This window comes from Calidris pugnax, unplaced genomic scaffold (assembly GCF_001431845.1).
Source record: "Calidris pugnax isolate Ruff unplaced genomic scaffold, ASM143184v1 scaffold103, whole genome shotgun sequence".
NCBI lineage: Eukaryota > Metazoa > Chordata > Aves > Charadriiformes > Scolopacidae > Calidris > Calidris pugnax.
The window spans coordinates 14257629-14283778 of NW_015090990.1; the positions used below are offsets into that span (position 1 = coordinate 14257629).

Genomic DNA, 26150 nt, shown 5'->3' on the forward strand with positions numbered 1-26150 from the left:
CAACCTGTCAAAGGCTTACTGTCTCTGCTAATCTGATGCTAGTTGTTTTGATTCATATGCTTATCCAGTTTATTAATTTTCCATTCTACAAAGGGCTTGGCCATACTGGAACAGTTTGGAACAGTTGAGTTTCATGAGTTGTTTGTTGTTGTTTTTTGATAGAGATAGCATTTCCTTTCCTCAGTTTAAGCATGCTGCTCTTTTAATTGCACTGATGGGATGATGGCTGTTTCTGTGTTTATCTCTACCCCGTTATTTTTGCATATTCATGTTTTGCTTGTTAGTTTAGGCTGCTCTAGACTAAGAGATGATCTCTTGATAATGATGGCTCTTATTTAAGTTGATGTCGTTAATTTAAACCCTAAAAATACAGGAATGTGTTTTGGATCATTCTTTCTGTTATTCATTACCATACATTTGTGAAACGTGTATTTTATCCGCTGTCGTGTTCTCTCTTTACGGATTGGGGCGTTGGTCTCAGAAGCTGCCTCTGATATGGACTCAGCTAATTAATGCACCTTCCTTCAGCTCCCACGCCTCGCTGGTCACCTCATGGTCAGCATCTGTTTAGATTTGATAGTACTTCCATGTTTTAATCCTTTTTATTAAGACTATTGTTTGCTCACGTAAATATTTTGTGATTATTAACTATGTGGTTAAAGCCTCTGCACCTGTACTGAGGGCCAGCTGCGTACGACCTGTTTTGGGGAGGGAAGAGAAGCCAGGATATTTTGATCTTGTTAATTAGTACCTTTCACGCTGATTTTTAGCTTAGTTTGTTGTAAAAGGCAGCAAGGAACCCTTTGCTTTGACTCTCTCTGAAACATAAATAACTTTTACGAGGGAGGTGTTTCCATTTTTGCAGTTTCTCTCTTCATCAAGATAGTATTTTATTCCGGGCACCATTTTGCTGGTGACTGAGTGATGATACGTTTTTACTGTCGCATAGACAGATGGAGAAGGGAAAGGAGAAGAAATGGCTGAGTCTTTAATTAGCCGTGCAGAGCCAGAGCATGCTTTTCCCGTGCGTCGGGGGTTTTATATAGGGTGTGGAGACTCAGCCGCTCGATGGATCCAAATTAGCAAAATTGTGTATCCACCGCCAGGGTGTTTCTATGGCAACTGTCTCTCAAATCATATATACAAACAGACCTGGTGGGGGGTATCGCCTTCCATTTGGTCTGTAGGAAACCATCAGAAAAGGGGTGGCTTCAGGCTGCAAAAACCCCTTGCAATGTGAATACTTTTTACTTTCTGGCGACTGGTGTAAGTTTTGGGATCACGACTCGATGCTGGCACAATTCTGAATCTGTTTGTGTTCTTGCACATTGACTGGCTGCTGTCACTTCTGCTAGGTGTGTGAGTGATCACCAGGAAACTTGCACAGGGTTGCAAATGCACTGAGTTACCAGACACATCCTTTAGCTCATAAACATCTTGCCACTGCACATGATTAGTAGCCTACCTACAGCCATGGAGGTAGACCGTATACTACGAGGCTTTTGTGCTGAGTGAACCAAATTATACATTCATTTCTTTAACCCTCATTCTTCTTCATAAAACAGCAGAAATCTGGAGGCTCTTTTCTCACCGGCGTACCTGGTGAATTAAGGGAAATCATCAACCTGATCAAATTAGCAGTGTGAGAACAGGCAAAGTGGCTGTGACTCAGCCTAAGTGACTCTAACTTTATAAATTCTCTCTACATGTCATTTTTTTCTGGTGGAAAAAAAAATGAATGAATGATCTCTTTAGCCTACTGCCCTCTTTTTGAAATGTAGGGCAATTACTCTTATTTTTCGCTCATCCCAAGTCAGGCGCTGCTGAAGCATGGGTCATTTCAAATCAGAGGTAGTTATTTCTTGCGTCCGTCGGTTCCGTGAGGACACCGTTCAGTTTTGAGTCAGATAAAGGGGAGTTAGCAAGAGGCTTGTGCTAAATATTTTTTTTCACTTATGAGTATCTTGGATGTTCAATGAGTGGCAAGGTGCATAACAGTATTTGTCTAGAATAATTCCTAAGCTTGCCTTGTAGCTCCATGGGATAGTGCCTCTCTTTGCATTGGACTTGGCTTATGTGATGGGTCCACAAGAAATTGTACACAGAAATGCTATGTAAAGCTAGATTAGACCTACTACACCTGAGTGCATAACCTTTCCCGTTGTAGAAGCTTTTACATCTCTGCAGTGAAAATGATGTATTGTGCATAAATTGAAGGACTGACAAAAATGTACTGTAACCTGTAGAATGTGAAAAACATGTTAATTTTTTGTTTGTTTTCTCTTTTTATAATCAGGCATTTGCCGAAAGCTTGATGTGATTTATTCTTTTCTTTTTAATGAATTGTTAAAAATGTTTGAAAAGGCATTAAATCTTCCTTTCTGCTATTAATCTGTGAAAGGGGAAGGGGATTTTAAATGGCCTCTTAGTATATTGCTTTATAAAACTGCTGATTCTAGCAGCACTGGAATAGGAATACATACTAATGTAGGAAACACTGAAGGCAGTCAGAGCCTCCTGCATTTATGGAGGAAAAGACTAATAGCTCCATTTTAACAAGGCTCTTAACACTTTGGGCCATCAGCAGGCATTGAGTGAGTGAAATTGGGAGAGCTCCTGTGTGCTAAAAGCATTGAAGTTCACTGTTTCGTACCCCAGTTGGAGCCTTCTTGATAGAATTGTGCTCTCCAGCCAACACCAGTTGCCATCTTGAAAACAAACCAAGTAGTGAGCTGGCATTTTGACTGAGTGCACTAATGCTTCACTTCTGAAATGGCATCAGAGCATGATAAATGCACTTTACTCCCAGCTGGATACTTAGCTTTGCAGTGGCGTTAGGGAAAGTTTCTGGATTTGTGTTAAGAATGAAAGCAAAGCCTGTTTACATCACGTTTTATACTGGAGCAAAACACGCAAGTGGAGAAAAAACAGCAAACTTGCTACTAAGATGCTAGCTTTGATTCAAATAGTTATGCCACTGGAATCAGAAGGGGTGTGCTTACTTAATTAGATTACATCCTCATGTTACTGAATTCTAGGAGGAAGGCGAGCCAGGGCAGAAGGGAGTGTATTCGGGCTAGCACACAGACGAGGAAAAGCCTCTGAGGATTGTACCCTTTCTAAACCATTCCTTGATACGGAAGCCTTTCTTGTCAGCAGTGATAAGATTATGTATGGGATTTGGAGCTTCTTTGAGCCCTTGCCTTTCTTTTGTTGATTTTGGCATGTTGCAGCATCATGTGCTCTCTGCTTATCGTTTTGAGATGCATTGTTAGTAGCTGGGCTGCATAATTGATCTTCATCTCTAATTACTCTCCTCTCCACAGGTGCCTGGAAAAGGTCCAGATGGGAGCTCATACAATCTTCACTTCGAGGGGATGGAAAGGCAATATGCATCCTTACCCAGGTACGGCACGAGCCTCGTACACACACTCATTCACCCTCCCTCCAATGGGCAGGGAAATCAGCCCACAGCTGATGCCCGGCTCCAACATGAGAGATTATTTTACAATTTTGTCTTGTCACCTTTTGCTGCTGATTTAGTGCCATCTTTATAACCGTACTATTAATTTGGAATTTTGAATTTTAAAGAAAAGCTCTCTCATTGCAAGAGTCATGATCTACAGGGACAGAACATGACATTGAGGAAACTGGCTCTGCAAGAGTTATAACAGGTCGTAGCAGGGCATAAATGACCGAGTTTATAGCGATATGATCCTAGCTGGCATTGACAGAGTGCTGCTGTGGAAAGCCTCAACTACAGCAGCCACAGCTACTGAAGTCCCACTGCTGCTGCAAAGACCTTCTGACTAGCAGTCCTATTCCACTAGAGCATCCCTGTGCTTAAACCGAACACTGTGGAAATGAGAAGTGAATTCTCTGAGGGCTTTTTTTAATTTTTAATCCTTATCAACTCAATGAAGAGTAATTCTAGTTTGAAACCAGTGGGGCATAACAGAAAGGAAGCGTTTCAGAGATTTCAGTCCCGTTTCTATGGGATTTCTAATAGAAGAGTGTAAGATTTAGCAAGCTAGAAAGGCAAGCGAGAGGGTACTATAAGAGTGGGAAGCAGTGGGAGGAAGACAAAGCTAGAAAATATTTCCTCTTTAGAATTAGAGGGTTGGGAAAGACCTTAAAAGGGTTGCCCAGTCCACTTATTGGGCCTACAAGCAAGATAATTTGTAAAAGCAAAGCAAAAATAGCTATTTATAAGCAAGAAGAGATCTTTGTTGTGAAGTAGAGTTGACATTTAGGAAATCAGTGAATAATTTCTTTATCATTGTCTTTCTTTTTCCACTGAGCTATTTATATTCAGAAGTGTTACTGGAGATATTGATTGACAAATATTTAATGCTGTGTCCAATTCCAGATGAAAATACAAAGTATATCTTACTTTTGGAAACCAATATATAAAGGATGTCTCACAGGATATTGTCGAATGTTTGTAGGCATTTTTAATGTACATGGTTTATAAACTAAAGGATGTGTCTGTAGTTTAGTTACTGCCTTCAAATGATATTTGTTTTGGAAATTCATCCTGCGCAGTACCTGACTTTTCCAACAGAATCCTGCTTTCCAGCAGTGTGTCCTGTATGTGTTTTCTGACTGAGTGTGGATATTCTTACTCTCCTGGGTAAATAGCTATCTTTTTTCATAGTCCTCCAATGCTCATGTCTCCTGTTGTGATTTTAACAGTGGTTTCTGCAGGTTAGTTAGGTGTAGTTTAATTATGCACAATCTCTTTTATCTATTTTAAACTTCAATTTTATTGAGTACTTCCTTGTGAATTACAAGAATAAATTAGCAATTGGTGCCCAGTGTAACTCGCTACAGCAATTTTCGCAAGCCCGTATCATGTCTCCTTTTATTCATTTTCCCTTCAAGCTAATCAACCTTATTTTTTCAGTCTTTATAAAACGGAAATTTCCCAGTGAAGTAACTTCCATCACTCTGAATTCTCTTTTTTCCACTGGTATTCCTTTTGAGCGAGGATGCCCAGAACTGAGCACAACGCTGCAGATGCAGACGTGCCCTTGCTTCATGCAGCAATGTCCTGTGTATTCCTTCTATCCCCTTCCTTTTCAAGCCCGCTGCATCCTGGGCATGTCCCAGAGGTGGGTGTACTGCTCACCTCTGCACCCTGCATTTTTGTGGGGGTTTGAGGTTTTTTTAAAAAGCAGGTCCGTCTGAATCAGATCATGAATCTCATAGTTTTCTTCCCCAAACTGCCATTTAACTTGCCGGAATCATGACTCTGTAGCTCTTGTGACAGGTTGGAGTATTTAGCTGGCTGGAACTTGCCATTTAGGAAATCATCCAAACATTCAATAAGCTTTTGGAGATCAGTGTGAAGAATGTAATTTCTCTCAGTGCCTAAGAAGATTATGGTGGAGAGTGAGAGGGGTCGTGTGCTTCCGAGCCCAACGCTGGTGCACACAGGCCACGCCATCGCCGCGTCTCCAGAGGGTTTCCATGCTGAGAGGAGCAGAGCTTTGGGACAGCACACCTCTGGCCCTGTCCAGCTGTCGGCTCCGGCCTTACATACTTAGGTTTTGTCAGTTTTGCAGTTCCGTGTTACTGCAGTAATTAAGCCCTGGCAGTCACAAATGGCTAGATTGCTACAGTGAAGTCTAAATCCAGAAGAAGGGATGCGGTCTCATTGCCAGCCACTAATGGAAATGAGTGATTTCTTTCGTTCTCGTGGCTGACTGCCCAGGAGCATAGAGGAATCCAGGTAAAAACAACCCATTTGCCAACCGCGTCTCAGTGGAGGATCCATGGATACTGCTGTAATGGGCACCATTATTAAAAAAAAAAAAAAAAAAAAAAAAAAAAAAAAAATAACTTAATTTAGATAACTACCACTAGTTCTACTACTACCATTTTGCACTTACTAACTTTTGTATGTGGATATGAGTAGAAGAATTAATGATTAACGTTCATAGGAACAGATTTCACTATGTCAATAATGGTGTTGAACCATTAAGACAATGAAGCTATGTAGATCAAAAGAAATTAAAAATAATAGAAGATGCTGAAACTGTCTAACAGTAAGACTTTGAATAACACTATGGTTGAAAAAAAAAAAAAAAAAAAGAAAGAAATAAATAGGCAGGTAGAAAGAAATACAGGGAGGAAATAGTATTTCCTCAAAGAGCAGCTTTCTTCTCCCCAGCATTCTAGTATTAGTCCATGGTTCCTGCCCTTTTCTTGTCCCTGTCCTCACCTTGGTCAAACCACCAAGCTGCATTTGGTATGGACGTGAGATACAATTGTCTGCATTACTTAGCCATTTAAGTCTAAGTTTATGCAGTTTAATAAGAGATACTTAAAGAAGATTCAGATGAGGGTTGTAGATGCTGGGAAACAGGCTCTTATTGCAATATTGTGTTGAGTCCAGGAGGATATGACCTCTGCCTGCCACTCCGGTGTGGCACAACACAAGGAAAGAGAGGAAGGCGCTCAGTCTGCAGCCAGTTTCACTGGATGAGGGGGAAGGGGGGGATCTGGGCCATGTCAAGATTAGCTGGGACCTACACAGAGAAACCGTTCTGCTTAACCTGGAAGCCAGCAGGAGTCATGCCAGTGTGTGTGGGCATGGACAAATTGAGTAACAGAGCTTTGATTTTCCTCCCCACTGGGCAAGAAGAAGGGATGATCACCTGCCAAATAGCTTTATGAATGTCTGGTGTCCCTAAGACACTACCCGTTCCCATGCAAAGGCACGCATCCTGCATGAAGGGGATGTCAAATTGCCAGCAGCATCCGAACATGGCTGCTGGGTTGTTAAAATCTAAGCTTTGAAACATTGTTGCTGCTTTGCCCTTTTGTTTTGTATTTTTCTGTTTTCCTCTGAAGCTGCTAGATATTACAGGCCAAATTCAGGTGATATAAGTCTGTATTAATTCTATTTGAGGAATTCAGCTGTCGAGCGTGCTTGCCTTTTCAGCAGATGAAGCAGCAAATCCAGTGTCCCGCTCTCACTTAGCTCAGTGATGCCCTTTTTGCCTTTGAGTAGAGGATCTGTTCCTGTGTAAGGTTACAATTTTAATTAAAAGCTGAAAACAGGAGGCAGCAGCCTTTGGAGGAAGGCTTTGTATGTGACTGGCTTAATGAGTGGCCAGCTGAGTTATGTAGTTAAGTTTCTAGGTAAAATAACGCCAGTCAGTAGACTCAGTTTGGAAATGTCTACAGAGGCAAACGTCTGAATTAGATGATAAGTGGCTGTGGCGGGAGAGTGGCAGGTCTTCATCTCACACTGCATTGTGCTGCTCTGTCTGCAGAAAAGCGGCAAAGTGGGAAAGACAGAATGGAAGGCTTTGCGAGAGCGATACAGTTCTTTGCACTCAGTGCTTACATGTTGCCCTGGGGCTACAGCTAAGTACTGCTGAGTAGTAGTATTAAACAATGTTAAATCCTCCTGCTTAGGAGGAGGATGGCTTGATTCTTCTGCCTTTAGCCTCATCTTTTTGGGAAGAGGTGCACGACAAGGGTGTGGAAGCAAGAAAAACATTTGTATTTTTTAAACGATTTTTAGTGCCTGTTTTTCATTCATGCAGTCCAGAATATTTTCCTGATGGAGCTATGGAACAGATATGAAGCTGAAGCTGCTCTGTTTGTTCATAGTTTTATTTTTGAGCTCGCTTTTATGGAAATCTGTCTTAATGTAAATCACAGTCTTGCCAATGGCAGCCTCGTTCGGGTAAATCTCGTGTTCAAGGACACGTTCTTTTCTGTGCTTATGGAAAAGCTGGCTGTGGCCGAAAGCAGACTGTCAGACACTGAGATGGGACACTGGTGACATGAGTGTACATCAGAAAGCTCAGCCATTTTTCCTGGTAAAAAGCCGATTCCAAAGTAAAGCTAGTACTCCAGACTTTCTCGAGTATCCTTATATTAAGTGAAAACCGGACATTTTTTATGAGGAAAGTGGTGGGCCTGAAAAGGCAGTAAGAGCATTAGAAAATAACTGCAAGTATGGAAAAATGAGTTCAAGCTGTGTAGATGAGTTCAGCTGTTGTTGCTGTGGCTGGGAGGAGACCACTGAGCAAACGGGTAATTGGCTCACAGGAGTATCTGTCTTAAATGTAACATGCATCTTAAAACTGGGAAACTTGCAAATGTGTTAAGGAACTAGCCTTGCAGTACAGTGGCAGCACGTAGTCTTACCATGCTGGAAGCTTCTCTTCAGATTAACCATGCAGCTTGCACTTCTTAAAGCAGTAGCTAAAAGCAGCACATCCTCCATTTTTAGGTAAGAAAACAGAAAGGACAATTTTGGTCACCTTGCACGAGCCCTTAAAGACCTCATACATTTCTGCATCAAACTAAATTTCAATTTTAATACATTGCATTACTTTTATAAATATATTTACAAAAGTCTCTAACCTATAATTAAAATGTCACATTGTGGAGAATTCATTACATCCTTCAGAGGTTAATTATTTTACTGTTTAAAAAGATTATGCCTTTTTTTTTTTTCCTAAGTCTGAAATTAGCCAATTTCAGTTCCTGGATATCATGGTAAATACTTTTCCCACTAGATTTTAAGGGGCAAGCCTGTAAACTATCTCTCCTTCAGTTTTTCTATGTAGTGATCATTTATGTTTTCTTTTAACCTCCCTTTCAATAAATTGAATGGATTGAGCACTTAGGTCTTACACTACAGAGCATGAAAACAGCATTGACTCAAGGGGACAGAGTCCCCATGCAGTCAATTTGTGAGGTTGCCTCTAGAGTTGAGTCAAAAACATTTCCAACTCTTTGGATCAAAAGCAAAGTTTTGAAGAAATAATGTTCCTCAAAAAGAAGGAATAGATTAATTAGCAAGCTTCATTAGCTTTTTTTTGCACTTAAGTGTTCTTACCTTTATTTGACTAACCAAGTTTATTTAAAATGCAGGATTTCTGCAATATAATTGAATCTCAAAAATGCCATCAGAAAGTGACTTGACACAAATCACAAGGAAAAGTTAATTGTCTATTAAATAAGAGTCATCATTCACCATTGTCTAGCAGAATCTGAAATTAATATACTGACTTTGCTTAAATATGTATATGGTGTATTCTCCTGGTTAGCAAAAAAAAAAATCGCAATTTTAGTGCAGATTATAATTAGCTGCAAATCAACTTGTCAGAGCATTCACGACCTATGGGAATTTACTAACCAAGGAGCGCAGATGAAAAAGCAAAGTTTAAAATCAGTTATTTAAATCAAAATTCCTTGCTTGTTGGTTTAAATCACTTTTTTTTTTTTTTTTTTTTTTTTAAACCGCTTTGATTTAACTTATTCCATCTCACGCTGCAAAAAATCTGTCCCTCTTCTCATGTTGTGTACTTCACTTACATTCCTCCTTGACATCTGACAGTAGTTACACAGCATTGACCCAGCAGAGCAGCTGTTGTTATAGCCATCAGCTGAGGGATGTGATGTTCTGGTTGGTTTTTGGTGTTGACCTGTCTGCACTGACAAGTGCCATGTGGTGGCAGAGCGGTTCCCAGTAACGGTGACAGTGTTGCTCTGTCTGGGAATACTGCCACCCTTCTGCCAAGGTATCTTCCAGGGACTTTCTTGGTGCTCAGCCACTTCTTGGTAACAGTCTGCCTCTCAATTTTCCACTGTTCCTCTCTTCAGTTGTCTTCATCACATATCGTCTGCTGAATTTATTTAATTTTTTTAAGCCCAAAATCATGCTTTATGGCAGGCAGAGGCTGGCAACGCTGCACGTATCACAGGGAATATCATTGCTGCCTTGTAGCACTGTTTGAATTGGAGCATTGTGCACCTGGTTAAAAAAGAGCATCTGTAGATGTATTTCCATAAACGGGTGTGTATGTGTGTGCCAAAAATTTAATGGCAGTGAAATAACTTATCAACCCAGTCCAGAGTCACCAAAATCATAGTCTGTCAGTGAAATCATGACACTGCTGTACATAAATTATACAGTTACAAAGGAAACCTATTAATTTTTGGTACATAATATAATACACAATATTTTTAGTAAGGCCCAGATTTTCCCTCCAAAGTGGTGCAAACCAGTGAAAGGCACAGTGATGGGAAAGTATTTTGCACTTTCAGGTACCTGAAAAAAGTCTGTATCTCTCCCATTTCTACTGTTGATTAAAATTAAGAGAGGAGGCTCAAGCAATTGTGATGAGTAGTCTTCTTTAATTTTTAATGTAAATCTTTTTCTTTTAATATTTCACTGACATAACTGCAAAACTAAGAAGACTTGATAATTTGGAGTCTTAAATGGGATTAGAACTAAGTAGGGCGCAAAAATGAATGGCCCACCTAATTTCATCATCCTAGTCATGTGAAATATAAATATTATTCAAACAGTATGTTCTGTGATATACTTATTAACTTCGTCTTCTGTTTTAATCATCTAAAGTAATATCAGTAACTCAGGGATATTTTTTAAATAGGTTATTTATCTTGACAGCTGTACTTTCATTGAAAAGCAGCAAAATCTTATCTGTCTGTATCTTCCAATGTGGTGATCTCATTATAAATAAAATATGTGTATGGTTTTAGTTGGGTTTTAAGTCCTGGCAGACGAATTTAGAATCAGTTTTAATGGAAATACTGGTTCTACTCAAGGACCTCCGAGATACATTGCAATAAACCAGCCAAGATGAAATACAGGCAAAGAAAAAAGATCATTCTCACATGCTAGAGCAAAAGCTTGGGATCCAAACTGATGTGCTCATTGGAAGATTAGCTTAAATTCACTATCAAACAGTTTAAGATTTGCTTAGCTAACTTTACTTAAATCTTCAACATAATAAAACTCATTGATGTGGAAGCTGCCCAGTGTCTCTGAGATGTCAGAAAAGTCATTGTTTTTCAAGAAGGACAGGGTCCAAATCCATAGTGGGACACCAGATTTGTGATACGTACATGCAGGAGAAAGCTGGAAGCACTGTGTTGCAACTTGTTCTGGTTTATCTCAGTTTCAGTTACTCTGCTGCAGTGTGCCATGGTGCTAATGTCACCTCAGTGTCATATGTGAAGTCTGAAGGCTTTTTTTGTGCATGGTGTCGAAACGCATTTGTCCAAAAACATGCAGAGTTCATAAGTAACCTGTGTATAGCTTCTACAGGGAGAGTCTTGGGCATTAAAAACAGAGCAGGTAGGAAAGGATCTGTGTACTGTAGACATCTCAAAAAACGGTCTCGTGTATTTCTCTAAGACTTGGCTGAAAGGAGGAAAGAAAATTATAAACAGGATGACAATTACAGAAATCTCTAAGTTGGAATTAAAAAGGAAAGAGGTTTCGTTGTAAAACGCACCTCCAGCTTTCTAATAAAATAGAAATGCCAGTTGAAATGAACAGGATGTCTCTATCCAAGCCAACTTAAGTCTTAATACTGAAAAAGTATACTTTAGAACATCAGAAAGGTCAAGGTTCATGACATCAAATCATGGATTGTGGCTGGCAGGCCACTTCTGTAATTTCCATGGGAATAACTGAAGAAAATTGAGCAAAGAAAATGTCTGCAACAACTGGGACATAGCTTGAAGAAAACACTAAAAACCAGATGTCCCAGAGGAATACTTTAGAAGTGTAGAAGGAGGCAGACAGGGATGAGTTTTGTCAATTTTTCTAATAAGTCAGTCAACTCCTCATAGCAAAAAGCCAGTTAATGCAATATGGAATAGTTTAAAAGTCAATTAATATTTTGAAACTAAACAGCCAGCCTTTTTGCAAGGAGATACTAGCTGGAGTAAATAAAAATACTTTCAAGTGTCACATTTACAAAAAACATGGATCTGGTATGGATTTTAGTGTATAACCAGGCATAAGGACCTCCCACTCAAACTAAGGGCACCAAATTCAGCCTAAAAATACAGAAATGGAGGAAAACGCTGCCTTTGAACAAACAGGCTTGAATTAATATCATAAAATTTAATGAAGTTATGGAGGCCTCAGAAAAGAACGCTGTATTAGCTATGCCTCCAGTGAGTAAAAGAACAAAACAACTGTTAGGGAACAAAAATATTAATGAAAGAAAGAAGTGTCAGTACAAAATGGTTAGGTTGAGATGAAGGAACTGTGGAAAAAAGATAAGTGAATTAAAATTAAAAAGATGATCAAATTAAAAAAACAAAAGCATAAGTCCCATAGAATGCATCAACAGAGTGATGTGCTGAGTGAAACCTGGGGAATAAGATGTGTGCTACAAAATGCAAATACACCCTTTGCATTGTTGAGATGGATATTGAAATTGCTCAGGAGAGCAACAAGCTGGGAAGCTCAGCTGGCTGCTTTGTAGGTACAGATATTTAGAATAAAAACATTGCAGCTTGTGTTGGGTTATAAATCAGAACTGATCAAAAAGTATGGAGTCTAGGCTGAAAAAGTGAGGAAATAAGTTTTTCTTTCTGTGAGAAAATTCCTTGTAAAGTAAGACAATTCCACTGCAGTTCTTTGGCTTTCTCTTGATAAATGGGTCTGGAGGTGTGACTGTAAGATGGTTGTCAATGAACATGCTGTAAAATAGCTACCAAAAGGAGAAATGTGGAAAGCCAACAGCATCAGGTGTAAATACATATGATTTTCAAGGCTATTGGATTTTTTGAGCGAGATTCCTGCAGCTCTGACGCCGTTGTGGATGAACCTCCTGTATGTTCTATCACAGCTCAGCTAGGTTCCTGTAAGCAGACTGCAGTTAGTTCTCCATAATCCATCCAGTTTCCTTATCTTCATCCAATCTTTGCAAAGCAGGTTCAGGAAAAAAACAGGAAACTGTTAAAAACAACAAGGAAACAATGTCCAGTTTCAAGCTTCTTATAGCAAGCCATTTCAAGTGAGTCAGTTATAGGTATTCTTGTGTACACATTTATGAAAGAGGAAGAGAGGTTATGATGATAAAGTAGGAAAGTGAATTGTATGTGGACAGTCTTAATTGCATGCTGTAAGGTAATGACAGGCTGTGAAATCTTAAAAACTCACAGTTCTGGGTTCTTTTACAAACACGTAGGGGACAGAGTTGTGAGCACTCAGTGTGCCACCCACCGAGAAATAAGAAACAGGGTGGGGGAGATGCGGGCCATAGAGGAGCACAAGGGCAGTGCTTTAAGCAGACCTGTGGTTGTTTGTGATTGTTATCCTTGGTGAAACCCTGCCTTCTGAGGAGAGAGCTTTTATATAAACTGGTGATTAAAGGAAAGAGGTGGCTAATTTGGGATTAAGAGAATCACTGAAGAATTTAATAGTAAAAACAGTTGCTAGAGCAGCTGTTTCAACACAGCTCAATTGGCAGCCAAATGGCTTCCATTTCATAAGTAGGTGACGTATTTAATTTCTCTGCACAGAAGTCTCTTAAACACATATCAAGAGAATATTCTAAATTCCACACGTTTTTGTCCAGCTTTCTTTGCCCATAAATTCACCTAATGCTTTTATGTTGCTCTTCAGCTATGACACTTTGGAAAATCATGCTTTGGATATGTTGATCCAGGTTGAGTCACACCTTATTCCGCAAGAAATGTTGTAGAAGCCTGTATGAGCCTGATCCAGAACCACTGCAATCCGTAGATGTGTTCCTACCGATTGCAGTCAGCAGTAGGTTTAGACTGAAATGCGATCACTATTAGAACGTATTCCTCCATTTCTGTGCTGTCTGGGTCAGTCTGGTAGTAATTCGATAAACTCTGATTAGGATATTTGTTTTTCCCCTGGGAAGTCTGCCCACTAATGTTCACAGTCCAAATCTCTCCATACTCTGGAGATCCTGGAAAAAGGAATATATCTTCGCCTGCTCTCTTTGTTCTTCTCCACCCCATCCCATCTTAGCACAGATAAGTGAAGGAAAAGTAGGACTTAAAAATGAATGTAATTCAAGGTTGTTGAAATGTTCAGCAGTTATGGACCAGTAGCTTTAAGAGCAAGCATGGAGCTGAAACTCCTGTTGTACCCTGCCAGAGAAAATTAATTCTTGCTTTCTTAAGAATCTTTACCCTCATCTCCAGGCTCGGAAAAGATTGCATTGTTCTAGCATTTAATAGTTATGTAAATTAGCACTAATTTTGTCACTTAGCACCTGTACAAAATTTTCTACTAGAACAGTTCTTTAAAATATGGCATAAACAAAGCACAAGATGCACAGTGATACTGCTCTGTTGTTGATGCTTATTTGGGAAAATCTGCATGAGCTATAGAGCATCTTTACCACTGGTGTTATGGGAATGTCAGAAGCACACCAGCAAACTTTGTAAGAACGTGGTAGGTGTTAAATAGTACATAGGCCACTCATCAGACTTTCAGCAAGCTGTATTCTGGAAATACATTAAATACCGTAATGCATGTGCTAAAAACTTAACCACGTCTTTACAGTAATGGTAGTGTCTTTGCTTGAAAACTGTTGCTTGCCAAATGTTATTTAATCTGGCTATAGAAATATTGGCAGAACTCATACCTTCTGCTGGCTTTTGTCTGGTATCAGTGTGGCCTCCACTAGTTCTGTGCTCAGTTCTGCACGTGAGCAGATGGGATCCTACAGCTGTTTGAATAAATATTAGTTTTAAAAGTTATTCTGCTCTGATTAACCATTCAGTGAGGGGAAAATGGTGGGGGAGAGGGCGCCTAAGGGCCTCTCTGCTTCAGGCCTCTTGCCCAACAGGATTCATTTAAATGTTTGAGATGTGATGAGGTAAGGAGTCATGTAAATTGGAAGCTGTTCCTCAAGTCACTGTCCTCTCGCTCCACAATTATTGACAGCTTATGCACTTACAACATGAAAAAACAGAGCAGAACATGCAAACACATCCACTGTGTAACATACATGGGAAACAAGAGGAGGAGGGTGTTAACTTTAATAGAAAGTGAATTATCTGCCATTTTTGTTCCACTCCAGGTGTAATTCAGCAAGGAGATTGGATCTGTGCATTAGATAGTCTGAGACAGCACCTTGGAAACTTGCAGCCAGTTCCAGCCAAGGGTGGAGAGAGAGGGACACACTTAAATGTGTGAACAAAACCGAGCCCGGGTTATCAAGTAAAACCCCAAGCCAACAGGGGTCCTTGGATATTGAGTGGCTGACACTTTTCTTCATTTAAAGAAGAAAAATAGCCTTTGTTTTCCAGGTGAAGGGAAGCACTTTGAGAGCAGTCTGTTGTAGATCATGACAAAATCTGGCAAGCAAAAGCAATCTCAGCAGGATTTCACAGTTGAAAATCCATGTGAATGGCTTTTTGCTTGGATCTGGGTGTTAGCGTACTGTTGTACATACCCGTGTGTCACCAGGTTTTGGTCCCTCACTTAGCATTCTTCTTATGAATTTTGGCTCTATCTGAGATGCTATGCTTTAAAGAAAAGGAGTATTTGTTTACTGAGAGCCGAGATGTCTTCAGTATAAAAAGAATGTATTTTTAAAAGCATGGTATGGTCATGGTTTTTCCCTCTGTTTTACTTTCTTAAAGAGTTAATAGTCATATGCTCTTGGACTGAAATCAATCACCCGAAACAATAGCTGGGACAAAACAAGTAGAAGAAGGGGAGTTCTAACATTGTAATTCTTTCTTCCAAAGATCCTCAAACAACAAACACACTTTATAACTATATGTTCAGCAATTAAAGATTTCCAAAATCAGTTAAAAGCTTGAAGGGACCTAGTAGTCACGCTGAGAAAGGCTGTGCAACTTTGGTGTGCGTAGTGTTTCTTACTGGCTGACTCGACTTCTGTTAGTCCTCTAATGAGCTTTGTAGGGGTCTCTGAAGGTATCTGGGTTTCTCACTGACTAGGGAATCAAGCTGAATTTAGGTTGCCTGAATACACCGGTGCTGGTTTTGAGCGTTTTCTGTAAGGATCTCTTTACCATGTGGCTTGTGTGCTGCAGCCCCCTCTGGAACGGCGAGCGGCAGCAGCTCGGTGGCACAGGCTGTGCTGCAGTGCTGACTGTACCACGAGAGCAGATCGGTTTGAAACGAAAGGGAATTTAAAAAAAAAAAAAAAAAAAAAAAAGGTGAATTCAATTAGTCAGTTGAAATTGAGTTGGGGTTTACAACTTGAATTTTTAGGCCCAGATCCATAAGAGCACTTAAGCACCTGCTTTACCTTGAATACATTTTGCTTTTCAATAGCAATCATTTGCCTAGCTATCAGAGGCCTCCAGGAAACCTGAACTTAATCGTGCATTGTAAAGCATGAGGGAAGGATGGCAGACAGTCAGTGGTACTTAGAGAAATTTCACTTTTTCACTCCCTGCACTTTCTGTGGTTTAAATAATGCCTCCTTAGTGTTGCCTTAATGCAATGCTTTTTGTTAAATATCCTGTAAATAACATCAAGAAAGGTTATTTAATGAATAATCTGACTTTTTCTTTGAAGAGACTTGTTACTGATCTTAACTTGGAATTTCTTTAGTATTATTGAGGGGAATAACAACATTAATGTCATTTTGGTTTGATTTCTTTGTGTGAAGGTCTGACGGCTCTCCCTTCTCTCTCGTCACCAAACATCTGAAGAAAGCTCTGTTATTGAGAGATTACTGCAGTGGTCCTTGGTCTTACAGAGATTTCATCAGAAACATTTCATTTTTAATGGACAATGGAAAATGTTCAGCTGCCCGTTATTACACTTCTTTGTACACAGTCTAAAAATATAAATGGAAATTATAATTACATCTGTAATGCTGGGTCCCAGCTGAAATCACTTTAATCCCAATGTGGAAAAAAAAAATCAATACAGAACCCTTAACCCTGGTCTTTTCCTCCGTAGACATTTCATTTTCAGTTGTACTAGTTTATACCACAAGTTTTATAAGTTTTTGAAGGGACTTTAGTATATGGAGACCATTTTGCATCCTTAGAATAGGATTGCTGATTTGTGCTTTTCTGACGTAGAAACTGCAATGTTCTTCTTGAGTTTATATTGTAGCTGCTTGATACGATACAAAATTTCTCCCTTTTACTTTTTAATAATTAAAAGAAGAGGGACATTTGAAATGTTGCAAAGTTCTTTTAAAGAAAATTGTGCTACTGGAAGTAGAAGTACATTTATTTTTTGTTAGAGAGGAACCCAACTCAGCATTAGAGAGGTAGCACTGAAGTTTGGAAAAGTCATCATTCTCAACTCATTACAGGCTCTCTACTATATTGTGCTTTTTTCCTATGGGTTCAAATAGTAGGTCTGTCAAGGTTAAATATAATAGATTTTATTTTTTTTATATCAACATCTGGAAGTAGAGACATGCCATTGAATGTTTTGTGTGTCTGAAACCTGCATCTTTCTGCAAACCTGGACTTGGAGTAATAATTGCTTTGTTTTGAGTTAGCTTCTGGGGAGTGAAGCTTGCTTTTACGTTGTAAGGTCTATGGAACCTACTAATTGCTGACTAACTGCAGCTCCCTCTGAAGCATCTGGTTCTGGTAATAGTGAAAGAGGTGATGCTGCCTTTTAGAGCATGCTGCTGCATTGCACTATTTGCCACGGTATTAATAATCATAGATGTAACATCCATGTAGCAGAGGTGTGCAATTCATCCTGGTAGAATGTCTTGTTTCTTAATAGTTGCATAAATGTACCCCCCTCTAGATCATGAGCACTCAAAACGTAAAAAATAAATTAGCCGCGTTTTTGTCAGTCTTTTCTCTGAGTACAATGGAAAAGGAATGTTTCCACGTGGAGTGAGGCATTTCAGGAACCCACATCTAGTACTCTAGCTATTTATTTGCTGTCTAAGACTGTCAGGCCTTAACTTCCTGACTTCATTCCAGGATACAGATGTGTCATTCTCTCCTTGCCCTCTCCTCCCCTTTCAGATACCATTCTCCTATACAAGAGCCTAATCCAAAGCTCATTGAAATGATTCCATTGACATCCAGAGGCTTTGGCTGAGACCGGATGAGTCTGGGGCACAAAGCTCCTCATCCCGTTGAGTTATTCCCTCTTCTCCATCTGGTATCTAGGCAGAGCAGAGATCTCTTTCCATCTTTACTTCCCTCTGCAAAGTATCCTGATGGTTTTTTTATGAACGTGCCACTTCAAGTCTATCACACTGCGCAATCTGAAAATACTTACAGTGATATTGTAGTAGTGACCTTTATTGTTCATTAGTGAATCAGCAGCATAGCTTACTGTGCCTTTAAATGAGCTATATAAATTAGTTGTTATTTTCAATGATGATTCCCTTGATTTGAACATACTAGAGCAAAGATAATTGTTTGATTGATTCATTATGTAAAAGATTGTTTCAAGTTAGAGGGTGTTTTTATTTAATATTTTTTTTTCCCTCAGCCAAATTGAGACATGCTGTCTGGAATCTTTGCCAGGTTCTTACCAGGTTCAGATCGGGAAGTGCTATTACTTCTCTTTTTCTCACTGATGGCACGTAGAAGCCCTCCTGGGCGGAGAAGGGTTGCTTCTCTGGTTGTGGTGGTGTTCATCATAATCTAAGCTGAAGCTACTGACAGCGTCGTGTCTTGCACATATGACTCTACTGCACGTGATAGTCTTTGGCACATGATGTATATATGCGTTCAAAAGAAATTAATGTCTATACTGGTGGTGCTGTCCAAAGCCTGTCTCTATCTCAATATTGGTTTGCCCCTATCTTGCAACTGCTGTGCTGTCACCTCTGTAAGGTATCACTAATTCCTAGCTGTTGGCATAGCTTTCCCGTTGCTGAGGGATATAGTGTTTTGGTGAGTCTTTAAAGCATTTTTTTTCTGTCTTCTGCTGTGTGCTCCCTCCTCCAGCTTTAGCATGCTGATGTTTTCTGTTCTAGGTACATGATTAAGCTGATACAACCGTGTTGCCACAGGCTGTGCTTGCTCTCGCTAGAAGGTTGCTGTGCTCCAAGAACTTTGCTGTTGCAAATTTTATCTTGTCATCTGGCATACAGCATGGTGTGCAGATGGCAAAGAAGACATTTATTTAGAAGCTACATGTCTCCTCTATTACAAGTGTTGAGGGGAGGTTCATATAGATGTGGGATATTGATGATTGCACCAGTTCCCAAAGAGCAAGGGATGCTGCATGCCCAGGGAGCGTGCTACTAAGTCCTGCTGGATGCATAGCACTGCCCCAAACCAGGAATGCATGGAAGAAAGTCACATAGGTCTGATGATGTCTCATAGTATCTTGGACTCCTTGCAGACATTGCTAGGGCTGGTGCTGCTGGGGAAGAAAGCAAAGAGAACAGAAGCCAAGCCAGGAGGGGAATGTCGCAAAAAGAGTGGTGGGAGCCATGGGCTCCTGGAAACCAAACCTGGGCCTTGTGAAGGGAGGCAGAGAGGACAGTGGGGGATGTGGCATCTAACCCTGTTGCCATGTCCTTCTACCTCCAGCGTGTGCTCTAAGATGATGTGCACTGACTTCCAGATTTGCTTTTCTTAAAGAAACAAAGTCCAACAAATGAAAAGGGGAAGGGGAAGGAATGAGTGCAGAAGTGCATGAAAGTCAGCAGTTAAGTCATCTTCATCTGTGAATGGACCACATAGCTTGTATATATCTATAGGCATTAAAGTTAGTGCCATATATATGGGTAAAAACTCTACCTGTGCCCGTACGGCTGGGTTACAGGGGCTGGGAGCTGTATTGTGCATTTCCTCCACGCTATGTGGTTCAGGTCTCAAAGCAGCGTTAGAGTGATGCATTTGGTAGCGGTGGCATCCATGTGTGTTCCATTCACACACAGCTATTCTGCAAGGCATGTTGAGGGGGTGTTTAAAGAACTGTGCAGATTCACGGCTGTGTCTCACCTCTTCAGAATCTGCTTCTGCTGCCAGAATCTGGTGTCCTAAACCCTCTTCATCTGAGCAAGTCAACAGCCTGTCCCAGGCTGCTGCCTCAGAGAATGGCAGGGACTTTGTAAATAAAGGAAACAATTGAATGATAAGTTCACACTTCAGCACACTGCTTAACAACCTGATAACAGTTAATTACGTACAGTATTTTTAAATGCAGCAACAGGGAGATAACTGATGCAGAGATGGAGCACAGGCACTTGGGCCTCACGACCGAAGCTTAACCTCTTACTGCCCACATCCCTACAGAGGCCGGTGGCCCACAGCTCTGAATCTCCCCAGCGTTGAACATCAGCTGGCAGTGAGGCAGGGCCATCCACACAGCAGTTCCTCTAGGGGCTGGGGAAAGCCCTGCTCAGCCCCTGTGACTTGCAGCGCCCCGCTTTCGAAGAGCAGCCTGCGTGCTGGTGGGTGGGAAGAGCAGGGTGGTAAAACAAGGGTTGTCTCCACCGAGGGCAGCAGGTAGAGCGTGTCCAGTCGGCAGTGGCTGAGCTTGCTGCAGCTGCACTGATGTTCGTGTAACTGTAGAAGCTCTTAAGGAAGGAGCCAGCATAAACACAGCTGGAAGGGGCTGCAGTCGCGGGGCGCTCGCGGCCGTCTGCAAGTCGCAGCAGCTGCAATCAGTGCTACTGCTCTCTGGGCACCGGGTGGGACGTTTCCGTCTCTACCAGCCCAGTGGGATTTAGGGGTTTGACCCTTGTTATTTAGAGCTCAACTTCAGGACGTCTGCTGTCGGAGCACCCGCAAAGTTTGTGACTTAATGCAAGTCTAATTAACTGATTTGCCTATCCAAATCTGGAGATTTACACATTTCTGTAGAGCCAGCTGTAAAGTTATAACTTCAGCTGTTTATCATGCCCTGAGCCTTTAAATCTCAATTATTAAAGGTGGTGTTTAATGGCTGGCTGGAAAAGGGGTGGTTACCAGAGTGTTAATGGAGTGCGGCAAGCCAGGAAATCTATAATCTAATGCCTGTATAGAAATTAATGGTTCTAACAAAAGAAAATATAGAGGGGGAGGATGTACTTACAGGCTGTTTGTGCTGTTTAGGAGCAAATCAGTACATGAGCACTAGGGGAACAATGGGGACTGAAATACTGCCTGAAGAAAGAAATAAGAGCTGCTTGTTTTTAAGGTCACCCTTGCCCCCGAAAAGAGCCATCTTTCTCCTCTGGATCTTGAGCTTTGTCTTTGTTGCAAAGGGAGAAAAAAGGGAATGGCACATCCCAGTGAGTTTAACAGAATGTCTGGACCTAGAAAGAAACAAAATGGAGGGAAAAATAACCAGCTACAATCAGTTTCAAAAATCATTTTCCTTTTTTATTGAAGCATGGTTTTACTACCCAGTTTGTGCCATTGGAGGCAGAATTGACAGCCATGCTTCATCATGGCAATGGGAGAAAAAGCTGCAAGGAGTGCTTTAATTTAAATGAGAGATGCTTTAAAAAAAAAAAAAAGCCTAAAAGCTTGGTAATAACATTAATAACCTCTTCTTACAGGTTTTTACTAGCCCACTAAAGATCAGACAGCGTGTTAAGATCCCAGCAGCTGAATAGTAAAGACCTGGGCCCAGGTTGTTATTGCCTAGGAAGATTCTTTTAATGACTTCTGTTATTTGTTGAAAATCATTTGAACAGCACAGCTGAATAATCACCATACTTTAAATTCATTTCACGTGAAAAATGAGAACAGGATAAAATTTGGGTTTATGTGTCTTTGAAAGCACTTTACAAAAAGAGCGTGGATAGCAGTAGCGCTGTCAAGGAGAGGCGAAGGGAGGAGGCTTTCTAGCTTGGGAGGAGCTCTCCTGCAGCCTGAGTTTATTTCCTTCTGAAGAAGAATTTTGACTATGGCAACAGAATTTCCTTTAAATAAAATTACAGTCTCCTGAGCCAGCACAGGACCTTTAGTTTCTACCCCAAGAGCCTCTAAAAAACCAAAGATCAGCAGTACAGGGTAGGGTGAGGCAAAGAGATCTGGCTTTTGTGCTGCTGCTGTGCTGGGGTCAGTGTTGGGGTCTTGCCTCTCTGTGTATCTCTCCCTTCTCATTGCTGGCCTGCTTTGAGGGAAGTACCTGGCTCTTCTTGTGGCAGGGGTAGCAGAGTCCCCACGTCCATTGGAGCTCCTGCACAGTAATGCAGTACAAATATTACTGTAAGAGAGATTTCACTTTAGCACCTCATCTCAGTGGTGGCAGTTCTGCGTGCATTCAGTAATTCTTTGTATTAGTTTGGGTCTGCATTGAAATGCAGATTTCAGCTGAGAAATCTAAACATTTGCTTCTCTTGCTGGCTTAAGCTGCGTAGGTCCTTTAAAAGAAGTTTTCTCCCCTCCAATGTGATTTGGCCAGAATGGTCTCAGAAATGTGACGCAACAGACCGATAGGCCAAGAACTCTTTTAGTCTATGGGAAGAGCTTTCGGCCCCTGCTGATCTGCAAAACAAAAGACCAAAGGGACCTTAAAACCTCATCCAGGTCTCATCCGACAGAGCATGGGGGTTCCTGAGCAACAAGCATGACTGCTTAGCATTGAGAGTAGGTTACCAATGCCAAGAGGTTAATGACTCACACGGTATTATGTTGTGTTGAATAATGAGTAACATATGAAATGACACATGTTGTAATGACTCGCTACTTAAAGTACCAATCTACTTAAGATCCCTTTAAGCTTGAAGAGATCACAGAATAGCGATGTCTTGTTCAATAGGTGCTACTTTATTTTATACCTCCTGGTAGAAGAGATGTGTCATGCCTGAGAGCATATGAACAAAACAAGTGTGGAATTGAGTAGGAAGGATTATTGGACTGGTTGTTTTGAATACTTATTGGACGTTTATAGAGCGCCGGCTAGCATATTTGGGGTTTTGTTGCTGTTGATTTGAGGGTTTTAATCCTGATTATCACAGTTCCTATATTTGTAGGTTGGATTTAGGAAAGGAAAAAAAGGGGAGCTTTGCCTGTAGGATGGGATTATCAAAAGCTGGTCTGAGATTTTCTGTGGAAAATAAACTAATGCTGGAGCAAAGGAGCAACACAATGTTTTATGGCTTTATTGCCGATGAGAGAGGGTTTAATTAAATGGCACTCTAAATTCTGATGTTAACCAGTCTGTGACATAGTTTGCTCTGTTAGGGATTGAGAACAATCAATTTGCTTGCGTGAAAAATACTGTTCATGCTGTCATAAGAAAACTTATATAATCTTACAGTAAAGTTTGAAGCCTATCAGACTACTGTTTTCCTGTCTTACAGTTGTTTCTGCAGTCTGCTTATCTGCGTGGAAAACTAGTATCTGACTAAACTTTATGCTTGGTCCTGGATGTAAAAACAAGTGGGACAGATTAATGTCTCCAATTGTGAAAAACTGCCCACAGAGCTGCTGGGGCCCAACATCTTTCAAAATGTGGCCCTCTGCAAATAATAAAGGAATTTGTTCTCCCGCTGCTTTAAGGCTAGACTTCAACTAGAGTAATAGAAAGATGTCTGTGCACTTACCTCCAGGATTGTGGTGCTTTTGCTGTTTGTTTCTAAGTATTCCAAGCCGTAATACTGAAGAGAGAGAACTATGCATATAAGCTCTTATGTTCGGGCTAGTCCAAGGCCCCTGTTAAACTTTGCAAAACTGCGTGCAAGGGAAGAGAATCAGGCCTGCCTGCATTGCATCTGAAACGTATTCTTGTTGAATTTCAAACAAATTTGTATGGATCCCTCCTTCTCCAAGTTCAAAATAAATATGAATTCTCTAAAAAATGGAGGAGAGAAATTTTTCTGCTCTTTTTTTCCCCCCGGTAAGGCAGTCATGTTCATTATTTTTATGGGTCTTCAAAGCCTATAGAAGTCAAAGCTATGTAATATACATTGCAGAGTGTTCTGCTAATCCAGTCCAACCGCAGTCGTGCCTGGCCCAGGGATGTGGGTCTGGTAACTGGAAACCTGACACTGAAGGAATTCCAAACACAGTCCTCAAACTAAAAACAGCTCTCTCCACATGGCATGTGCTACATGAGAGTCAGGGATTGTATTCGTTTACGTTATCTGATTTTTTAGCCTTGCATTGTTGATAAAAGAAGAGGAGAAGAAAGCACCTCCACCAGCTCAGCCCATAAATAATCTGTGTGTGGTGTGTTTGAGGTTAGTGTGACATTGCTAGACATCTGCCGCCTTCTGAGAGGTACAAACCTCCTCACAGACAGCAGTCACTGAGCACTTCCTTGTGCTGCAGATTCTTCCTGGCGCTAAGATACCAGATTTGATTTCCTGTGGGTTTTTAAATGCAAACCCCGTCATCGGCTGTAGAAAGTATTGGTCTGAAACAGCAAAGAATATTTGTTATAGGAGTATCTCACCTATTAAGATACAGAGACAGACTTTAATGAAGCTCAGAGTTGTACAGTGATTTTTTTGAAACATGCAGTCATTTAAAATTTTATTTTTTTTTTAAAGTTACATGCACATTGAATATTGAGCAACAGAAGTTCTTAGTGCCACTGACTACAAACAGCACTGCAGTGTCTTTAATGCTGTATCTGGAGAGATAGGGACTATATGGTCTTTTCAGTCAGTTGTTTTTAGTGTCTCTTGAGATGAGCTTTATAAAGACACAGTATAATGTACTTGATACTGTAAGATTGTTTGTTTGCATAATTTAATTCTTACATCTGCTTCTCCTTTCTTTAAAAGTAGATCCTCCTGGCTGAGAACAAACAGCCTGCAATCATGATGCATACAATAGAGTTCTTCAGTGAGAATTTGGACATAGATAGGACCTTGTTGCTTTCTCCTGTTCTTTAATCACAGCCCGAGCTGCCTGATGCCATCACCGAGAGTCTCTGTATGTCTTGCTTAGACATGAAAGAGACTGCAACCAAATGTGGGCTTTCCATTTGCCACTTAGTCTGTGACTGTCTTTGAAGTTTATTTCAAGAAGTAGTCCCTGACAAGGTAAGGAGGCAGTTTTTCATGTGAGATTATATCCCTTGCAAAATACTCCCTCAGCAGCCAGAAGGAGACAGTGATGTAAGAAGAGAGCATTCCCTACCTTGCTTTTTACCAGGTACTAAGAGGATGACCTCTGTGATTCTGCCCGTAGAACAGAGGCAAGAAAAACTCTTTGTCATGATGAAATACAAACCCCCAACATGATGGGGCACAGCATGAACAGCCAGACCGTCATTTTGATTTCCTTTCCTTTCAGATAACCCAGGCATGTGTCTCATGGCTGATGTTAAAGGTGACCTGCAAATGGGGGTTAACAATGAAACACAGTAAACCTGAAATGATTTTTTTTTTTCTGGTTGTTTTTTGAAGCAATAGATATTTAGGCCAGTCTACCCTGTGAGATTCTCCACAATGGAAGAATTACTGAAATGGGGGCTTTAACAAAAACGGGAACTGCAGAAAGCAGAAAGTGCAGTTAGTTTTTTTGAGACCTACAGATACCCATTTGACTTCAATGACTAAATAATATTTGGGGTAAAATAAGTCTTTCTTAAGTATTTTTAATCTTTTGGTTCTGTTTTAAATAAACCCAGAAGCTCTTAAAAATTCTGCAGCAAAGCCAGAAAATATTATGGTTTATATTCTTTGTGCCTGGAAGGTAAATAAAGCAAGGATAGAAAAACAAACTACTTCAGGCTTTACTTGTCATAGAGAAAATAACACATGTACTGTTAATGGAACATCAGTCGCAATCTTTATTTAGACAAGGCTACTTGGTGCTCTTAAAGCTCAAAAAGGACCGTAAGTTTTTGCTTGGTGAATCATTTAGAAGGTAAACCAGTAGAGCTGCTAACCAGCTCTATGAAACATGTTTGCAGCTACCTCTCTGTGTGATCTGTAATTTCTCAGCAGTGGAAGGTGAAATTTCGCGTCCTTACAATAAAATGAACATTTTAAGGGGCACCTTGCCCATTCTGTTTTCAAGGACTGCATTTCCACACCGCCCCACCAGTTTCACTCCTTTCTTGAACCTAGTGCTTCTGCCATCCTTCCTTCCACTGGGAGTCAGCAGAGCTAACTATCAGCAAAAACACTTTGTGAGCTCTGAGATTAGTTCCTTCCCAGGATGTTGTGTCAGCTTCCCTACCTTCTGCCTGCCATTAATTTCACTGGACCCCCAGGTCAAACAACTGGCCAAAAATCTGGAAAACAGCTGACAGTCAGAGTAGTTCCTACTCAGCATGTTCTTTCAAAGGGCACACTCCTGGCCTGGTCCTTTTGAGTGGCTGGACCTGCTTGACCCAATTTGTGGATTTTTGATCACTCCCCTGGGTCACTGATTTTCCACTTGAGGTTATTGGTTTGACCCCCAAACCGTGGGTCACTTGGGAGGTGTGATATAGCCCTGTGAACTCTGAACTCATCAGGAGCCAACAAAAACAGTGAGGGAGGGGAGAAGAA

At 40.7% G+C, this 26150-nt stretch overlaps 1 protein-coding gene across 1 annotated transcript in view; it reads left to right on the plus strand.

The window, feature by feature from the left end:
* PARD3B (par-3 family cell polarity regulator beta) overlaps window positions 1-26150 on the plus strand; it is a 399588-nt gene that overhangs the window by 365114 nt on the left and 8324 nt on the right. The window contains exon 23 of the mRNA XM_014954145.1: window positions 3327-3406. Within this exon, the coding sequence (XP_014809631.1) occupies window positions 3327-3406 (80 nt within the window). The remainder of the gene's footprint in view (window positions 1-3326; window positions 3407-26150) is intronic.